Source organism: Somniosus microcephalus, chromosome 3, assembly GCF_052327205.1.
Source record: "Somniosus microcephalus isolate GS21.2 chromosome 3, FLI_Smic_1.0, whole genome shotgun sequence".
NCBI lineage: Eukaryota > Metazoa > Chordata > Chondrichthyes > Squaliformes > Somniosidae > Somniosus > Somniosus microcephalus.
In genome coordinates this window covers 187,848,408-187,857,621 of record NC_140989.1, presented here as the reverse complement: position 1 = coordinate 187,857,621, position 9,214 = coordinate 187,848,408, and the positions used below count along the sequence as shown (strand labels likewise).

The following is a 9,214-nucleotide window of genomic DNA, read 5'->3' as shown; positions in this document are numbered from 1 at the left end:
AAGCACCACAGCAAGCAGTGTCATAATGCATGTGAAATCCATCTTCGCCAGACAGGGAATTCCCAGGATTGCCATTAACGACAATGGTCCGTGCTTCAACTGTAAGGAGTGGCAACAGTTTGCAGCACATTATGACTTTCAACACATCACATCCAGTCCTTTGTATGCTCAGTCGAATGGTAAGGCAGAGAAAGGTGTTCAAGTTCTCAAGCAGCTACTGAAGAAAGCGACAGAAAGCAAGTCTGATCCTTATCTCGCCCTGCTGAGCTACCGAGCCTCACCTTTAGACTCTGGTTCTTCACCTGCTGAACTCCTAATGGGTCACAAGTTGCGTACCACGCTACCCTGCTGTGCAAAAGAAAAGCAGAGTAAGGAACTGAGACAGAGACTTCAACTGTTAAAGCTGAAACAGAAATCATACTATGACAAGTCATCCAAAACTCTGAAACCATTGACAAGGGGTGATGTTGTCAGGATTGAGGATCCAGATGCATGGAACAGGAAAGCTACAGTTCTTGAGGAAGTAGGACCAAGGTCATACACTGTTAGAACTGAGGAAGGACAGATTCTCAGGAGGAACCGCCGTTCCCTCCTAAAAACACAAGAGACTATTGAAGAGCAAATCGATGACAATGCCACAACTGAATCTTGTCACTCACCACCAGAACAATCTAACACAAATACACATACAGGCTCTCATGAAAACACATCAGACTTACCTGTATAACAACAGAAAATGCTGGAAAAACTCAGCAGGTCAGGCAACATCCGTGGAGAGAAATTTGAGTTGACGTTTCGGGTTGGACCCTTCTTCAAAACTGGAAAGAAAAGAGACTAGATCAGAGGCAGGGCTGCGATCGGACAAAAGAATAAAAGAAACAAAAGAAGTAAAAGAGATTAGAAGCTAGACGAGATGGTGATAGGCTGGGATTAGGTGTAAAGTGCACTGGCAGGGCAAAAGATAGCTGCCAGGTGTGAGAGAGAAACAAAAGGAAAGGGGGGGGGGGAAAGGAGTGGAACAATTACAAGAGAAAATGAAATGGGGGCCGAGCTTATGATCTGAAATTGTTGAACTCGATATTGAGTCCGGAAGGCTGCAGACTGCCTAATCGGAAGATGAGGTGTTATTTCGGATTTCCAACATCTGCAGTATTTTGCTATCAGACTTACCTGTGCTGAGAAGATCCACACGTGAAGTAAGAAAGCCTGAGAGACTTAATCTTTGAGTACAAAGAAAACTACATTGAAAATGTATTGACTGTTGAAGATGTTTATGTTGTTATTGATTGATATTGATTGATACTGATTTTGTTTAACCTCAAAGAAAGGGGGATGTAATGATCAGTAACCTGTCATTCTGGAATGGTACACTAGGTGGTGCTGTATTTATATAAGAGTGGGCTACCCACGATGCACTAGGCTACCCACAAGGCAGCAGTCAAGATGGAGGCCTCTACAGATACTGTACCTAGTCCACATGTGCTCAATAAAGTGTCTAGCAAAAGTTCGCTGTTCTTAATAAAAACGACTAGTTATTAATGAACATAACAGTGGGGGGCGGGGGTGGGGTCCAGAACCAGGGGTCATAGTCTAAGGATAAGGGTTAAGCCATTTAGGACAGAAATGAGGAGGAATTCCTTCACCCAGAGAGTGGTGAACCTGTGGAATTCTCTACCACAGAAGGCAGTTGAGGCCAATTCATTAAATATATTCAAGAAGGAGTTGGATATATTTCTTAAGGCTAAAGGGATCAAGGGATATGGGGAGAAAGCAGGGCCAGGGTACTGAATTTGGATGATCAGCCATGATCACATTAAATGGCGGAGCGGGCTCGACGGGCCGAATGGCCTACTCCTGCTCCTATCTTCTATGTTTCTATGTCCTTTCAGACCGATTGACATTATTCAATCCAAGCCATTAAAGAGTTTATTTTCAGAGAATGCTCAGTTGTGGCCTGCTGAATCTTGGGAGATTCATCAGAGTTAATGAATGACATGAAATGGCCTTTCTCCTTTGTCAAATTTCCAGAGACAGATTTGATAACCTTTACCAAATTCAGATCTGACAGAACTTTGTCAAGAACTGCAATTCACAGCCAGAGAAGAGAGGAAGTCCACCAAAAGTTGGCTGTTGTTCATGTTCAATTGGCTCTGGAATTCCACTCACTTCGAGTTTACCTTGCTGGGAGAGTGTGCAAAGTGAAGACTTAGCTACAGAGCTGGTGTTTAACGTCAATGCAAATTGCTTGCAATGACTGAGTGATGCTGACCACTCATTCACATTGAACTGCACGGTTAATTTGTTCTTAATTTGTCTTTTGCCTACAAAACGTTGGTTGTTTTTGCATTCAGATTTGAAAAAAATCTTGTTGCCTTTGGGGTTTTAACCACCATTTTTTTCCATTAAGGAAGATGCCAAACCTATTTCCAATTAAATCGTTCAACTGGTAATTCCTGACAGTTTGTTAAAACAGCTGTGCTTGAGTAAAGCCATACAGACAGTAACACTACTGTAGTTGAAAGCCATGTCTTTGACGTAGTGACAGGTAAAATGACTATAAAGTTATTTTCCACTTTCACCAAATACTTTTCATCCTTTGAGAGTCCTAGATCATTCCTCAGGATGTGAAAGCTTTCCCAAGATAATGTACCTACATCAATAACCACACAGTTCTTTCTGTTAAAGTACCAACCCATTCACGCAGTTTTTTCTTTGGCCGTGTGAATACGCAGGTGGTTGCCAATGACGGAAGAATTGACAAATTTCTTGCCACAGATATTGCATTTGTACGGCTTTCCACCCATGTGCCTGCGCTGGTGCATCATCAGGATGGCGGCTTCTTGCAAACCAGACACCTGTACACCAGCTGCTGGGTGTGGATACGCTTGCGCACCTTCAGGCTGGAGTTTGAAGTATATTCCTTGCCGCACACCAGACATTCAAAGCGCTTCTTCTTGGACTGAAGAGTTTGGTTAATAGCTTGAGACATCTTCCTGAGGCAGCTTTACTTACAACCAGATCCTCACACACGAGGGTGAGGGGTCTTCAGTTATTTAACTAATAACTCTCTTCCTTTTAAATGAAGAATTCCAACTCACTTCTCTACTTCCAAATCACGGCCCAAAGTCTTTATATCTGTCGATTTCTGGTTGATGTCAAAGCAATCTCACTGGGAATTTGGGATTAATTACTGCTCTGAAGAGGAGCTAATTCCTTTCCAGGATTTAGAATCTGAAGTTTGGAGTCTTGACTGAGTTATATAGCCTACAGGTAAAGAAAGAACACCACACACGTTTGTTCTACAGCTAGAAACAAAGGAACTACCCATTTGCTTGTTAGTTAACACGTGTTTTATCCCCAGTGGCTCAGTGGGTAAATGCACCCATACATACCAGAGAGGTCCCAGCTTCCCTCCCTCGTCTGTACTGAGTTTGCTGATCTCACCTGGTACAGTAAATGGGCCTCAGTCCACCTAGCCTAAGGAGGGGTAAAGTCAGACAGTATTTCGGCTCCTGACTGCTACCCAGTGACTCATGCTGGAAAACGTGTATTCGTTGATTGATTTTGACTGCGGTGCACTTTCTGGTCAAACAGCCCACTGGTACTTACTGGTGCCCACTAGACTCGCATGTGGTCACTTCTCGAGGTACCAGTGCATTTGAGGTAATGTATTTGGGGAGGGCCAACAAGGAAAGAGAATACACCATAAATGGTAGGTCACGGAGAAGTGCAGAAGATCAGAGGGACCTTGGAGTGCATGTCCACAGATCCCTGAAGGTGGCAGGACAGGTAGATACGGTGGTTAAGAAGGCATACAGGATACTAGTAGAGAGAAACAGAGTTAACTTTTTAGGTCAATGGCCCTTCTGGCGAAGTTCTGACGAAGGGTCATTGACCTGAAACATTAACTCTGTTTCTCTCTCCACAGATGCTGCCTGACCAGCTGAGCACTTCCAGCATTTTGTGTTTTTATTTCAGATTTCCAGCATCCGCAGTATTTTGCTTTTGTACAGGATACTTGCCTTTATTTGCCGAGGCATAGAATATAAGAGCAGGGAGGTTATGCTTGAACTGTATAAAACACTAGTTAGGCCGCAGCTAGAGTACTGCGTACAGTTCTGGTCACGCATTACAGGAAGGATGTGATTGCATTAGAGAGGGTACAGAGGAGATGTATGAGGATGTTGCCTGGGCTGGGGAATTTTAGCTATGAGGAAAGATTGGATAGGCTGGGGTTGTTTTCTTTGGAACAGAGGAGGCTGAGGGGCGACATAATTGAGGTGTATAAAATTATGAGGGGCCTAGATAAAGTGGATAGGAAGGACCTATTTCCATTAGCAGAGGGGTCAATAACCAGGGGGCATAGATTTAAAGTAATTGGTAGAATGATTAGAGGGGAGTTGAGGAGAATTCTTTTCACCCAGGGGGCGGTGGGTGTCTGGAACTCACAGCCTGAAAGTGTGGTAGAGTCAGAAACCCTCATCACATTTAAAAAGTACTTGGATATGCACTTGAAGTGCTGTCACCTACAAGGCTACAGGCCAAGTGCAGGAAAGTGGGATTGGGCTGGATATCTCTTTGTTGGCTGGCACGGACAAGTTGGGCTGAATGGGCTCCATCTGTGCTGTAACTTTCTATGATTCCATGATACCAGTAGAGCTCTATGGCTCAGCAGCTTCAGTTAAGAGAATAAGGGGGGAATTAGAAGGAAGGAAAGAGCATGTGTAAGGGGTTCTTAGAGATCGCAGAGGTCTCTCTCTCTCTCTCTTGCACAGTAAGCTTTTGAGTGGTTCGACCCACTCCCCCTTAGATTCTATACACTGGAATTTGGGGCAGGAACTACAATGCAGAGAAAACTCTATAGACCAAGTTTAATGAAAACGAAATGAAACTTTATTGCATAAAGGAACAAATCAAACTGCAAGCCAATAAGGTACATGGGAGGGAAAAACAAATCATAATACAGTACTGGCTAAGATATATACAGGCATATTATACTTTACAAAAGTCCTCACGAAATGGGGAAACACACGGAACATCGAGGGACAAAAACTCATTGTTAAAATTACCCCTTAAATGCCCACCCCCTAAGCCTATCTAGATCAGATTGTGAGGGGCCAGAAACATGCTCACCAATCCAGTTGGAAAGTATAGAGTTTTGAAAAAGGTCTGCGTTTTGATCCTTTCAGGTGTCCTGTCTCCACGTGGTCAGCGCTGCGGACTGTGACTCTCTCTCTTCTTCCTCGAGGTGAAGGTCACGGACAGGCTGGATGCTGGCGGGCCTGGACAGCGGCGTGGATGGAGACCACCTATTTGATCATGGTCAAATAGGTTTCTTCGCAGTGCCCAGCTGGTTTACCATTTTCAGATAGGTTTCTTCTATCTTTCTCAGCGTCCCGGGGTTGGTCGATGATCTCCCGACAGTTACCCCGGGGTTAGATGCTGACTCGACCTCCCATCTCGAACCTCGATCTTCTGTCGTCTCCACCCAAACTCTGCACCGAACAGAGCTGCGTTTTTCGATGGCTGGCGATGTAAAGATGTAGAAGCCCAGCTGAAGCAGAAGATGAAGCCCCTCCGAATCCTTCGAACTTTCTCAGAATATCGATTGCTACCCCGGGTCCCCAGGTATACTTCTCAAAAGAGGCCTTTATCTCCCGCCAAATCAAGGTTAGTCTTTGTTTAACTTTTGGCGGGCTTGTAGCACAGCGGGGTAGTTTATGGCCCTGAAATTAGGATCGGGAGCTTGCCGCTCGTGCAAGCCCCCGATGTGCACTCACCCTGCGCGCCGACATCTGAAGCCCGGGCCTGCTCGCATTTCCTGTTACTGGCCCGGTTCAGATGTCGGCGCGATGTGCTTACCTGATCCAGCGGCGTAGTTAGTGCGATGTGCCAGCTGGGATCAGGTGAGCACTGTGCAGCCAATCAGGGGAGGGGAAACTCATTCATGAGTTTGACAGTAAGAGCTGTCAAACTCATGAAAAGTATGGGCTGCCAAAACACTACTTTAGCTTTAAATAAAATTTAAAAAAACATCCCACTGATTATATTAACTATAAATAAGTTTAAAAAAATGTTTTAAACAATTAATCAATTTTTTGAAAAAAATAACTTTTTAAAAAATAGGGTCTAAAACTAAACTTACCTTACTGTAAATTGTTTAAAAATAATAAACCTGTGGAAAAAAATTTTCTACATTGTACTAAAAGCCCACTTACCTGAAAAACGAAATACTTACGTCTGGTTTTTCCACGCGTAAAAACCGGAGGCCTTTACACTCGGGCAACTCTGAAAAAAAAAAGGAATTTCACTGCGCATGCGCTGCCTGTGCAGTCGCGCGCGTTCTGCCTCTTAACCCCTTAGGTCAGAGGACAGGAAATGCCGGTTTTCAGCGCATGCGCTGTGCATGCTGAAAACCAGCAATTCCTCCGGGCACACGCGTGAGTACCCCGTCCTTACTCATGCGTTGTGCCCGGAATTACTGGGCCATTGGGCCAGAAATTCGCGGCCAAAGGCATGAGTGCGCTCGGGGTACTCACGCATCTGGCCGTTGGAAATGCCGGCCTTCAGCATGAACAGCGCATGCGGGGAACGCCGGCATTTCCAGACCTCGAGCGCGTGCGACTGCACAGGCAGCGCTTGCGCAGTGAACTTCGTAGATTTCATTCATGAAATCCGTGAGGGTAAGTCCTCAGAATTTACACTTGAAAAAAGCAAGTGTAAAGTGGTTCATTGGCTGCGGAGGAAGAAACATTTTATCGTGGAGCTTCTGAAATGCAATATTTTTGTTTGGGAAAGGGAGGGAAGTTATTTTAAGAAATTTTAAGTAAGTTTTAAAGTTAAAATTTTTTTTTTTTTTAATGGTTTTCAGAACGGTAGGTAGAAGGAGCAATTGTGGCTGTGTGAATGGAATGTGAGAATGAGTTATGTATGTATGTCCACATATATTCCTTTACGTATATGTATGTATGTTTTATATTCCTTTACTAATGTGTATGAATGTATGTTTTTAATTATGATTTTCCAATAAGTTACTTTCTCTGAAAGTCATAATTAAATAATACATTCATACACATAAGTAAAGGAATATATACATAACACGCAAAGGAATATATACAGACATACATACTTTCAGAAGCTCCACGATAATAAATACCTTCCTCCGCAGCCTCTGGAGCAACTGTACCCATGCTTTTTTCATGTGTAAGTTGTAATGACTTGACCTCACTGAAAGCATTAATGAAAGCGGCGAATTATACTGCGCACGCGCTACCTGTGCAGTCGCACGCGTTCTGCCTCTGAACCCCTTCGTTCAGAGGACAGGAAATGCCGGTTTTCCCCACATGCACTGTGCATGCTGAAAACCGGCATTTCATCCGTCCAGATGCGTAAGTACCCCGACCGTACTCGCGCATTTGGAAGGGAATTACTGGGCCAACATTTTACATGTCAATAAAATGAAAAATTTAACAATTGCACAACTTGCCCCCTCGCATCTGCGACTGAGGGTCCAAGGAGGTGCATTGCGCAAGAGGTCATCATCGTACGTATCCTCACACTGTTCCCTTTGGGGAACTGTATGAAGTCGTGGAAGGATTTATGGCCGTGATTAACGCTCATTCCGTGACCGTAACCATCTTTGAACCAGCCATTAGGGTGGTTAGTCCTATGGCGGGAGGGTTTTACGGGCTCCCACAACCCATCTGAGGGGGGGGGGCCACCAACACCCACGGACGCAAGTATCCCGCTGGATGTCCACCGAGAATTTAAAGTTGGAACTTCGACTCCACTTGCCGGGACTGTCTGGAGTGGGGTTCAAAACCCTACTCCTTCTGGCCCAGCGGCGGGGATGCTTACTGCTACGCAAAAGGCCCACGCCGCACAAAAGGTGACACCCATACGTTTCCTGCGCCTTTTCCCTCCCCGTGACTGGAGCCCTATGCTGCCATTTCACGTTGCTAATCGGATTGGGCCTTTGTCATAGCGGTAGGATCCCCGCCGCTGGGCCAGTTCAGGGTAGGGTTTCGAACCCCGCTCCAGACAGTCCCGGCAAGTGGAGTCGGAGCTCCGGCTCTAAATTCTGGGTTGACATCCAGTGGGATATTTGCGTCCGTGGGTGTGGGTGGCCCCCCTCCTTGTATAGCTTGTGGGAGCCCGTAAAACCCTCCCGCCATAGGACTAACCGCCCTAATGGCTGGTTCAAAGATGGTTATGGTCACGGAATGAGCGTTAATCATGGCCATAAATCCTTCCACCACTTCATACAGTTCCCCAAAGGGAACAGTGTGAAGACACGTATGACGATGACATTGCTAAATAAATAAATGGAATTAAAAAAATTCTTTTAGGGCTTTTAAAAGTCTTTAAATTGCTTTAATTCTGTTTAAAACTACTTCAGATTACTCAAAATAATGTAAACATTTTAAAAAGTTTATAAAAGTTACCAAAATCTTCAAAAAACTTCCAAAAACCTATTTAAACTGCTGCTTTGCATGTAAAAATGGTTAGCAGCTTGACAGAAACATTGGGGGCATGTCCAGTGAAACTGAGACCTCAAGGGGCGTGTCTCACTTGCACTGCACGCTCCTGGCTTCGCACTGGCTGCACTCCTGGGCGGCATGACATCATACGCTGCCCGGGATTCTTCTTCTGGAAACACCAATTCCAGGCGTCCCTGGAGCTGATCGTCAGTAGCGCGGGGTAAGTGTAAATACGGGGCTTGCACGCGCTGCAAGCCCCGTTCTGGAATTTCTGGGCCATTATGTTTTAAACTACTTTGGGATGGCTGGTAATGGCCATCTCTGGTCTGGAATGACCCTGTATTGTTTTTACCGTCCTTCTGATGTCTTAAACGGTTCTTGATGTTCCCCCTATGAATATGAAACTGTTTTCCTTTGTCTGGGTAAACATCTAGATGGCCTTTATCTACAGGCCGATCTGACTGGATCTGCATCCAATCCATATGTATGTGGTTCTGTCTGGTTTCTTTTTCCCTGAAACTGCCTTCCAGAACCTACTGTGGGCTGAATCCACAAAAAGCTGTCTGGGGACTGCAGGAACCATTTTAAAGTGTCCCAAAAGCTGGTCACGGGGTCTGGTGGCCATTTTGTATGCCCCTTTTTCTGGGCTTCTTTTAAAACAGTCTTTAAAATTAAGGCCTCTTCTGCCAATAGACCCTTATAGGACAATGTTCAATTTTGCAAATCTTACAGTC

General features: G+C 44.9%; 1 protein-coding gene across 1 annotated transcript; it reads right to left on the bottom strand.

The window, feature by feature from the left end:
• Positions 1–2,696: 2,696 nt before the first annotated feature.
• On the bottom strand, positions 2,697–2,989 carry LOC147121633 (zinc finger protein 556-like). The gene is given in 2 exon segments (XM_085982045.1): positions 2,697–2,836; positions 2,839–2,989. Coding segments are annotated over 2 exon segments (291 nt in total).
• Positions 2,990–9,214: the final 6,225 nt, after the last annotated feature.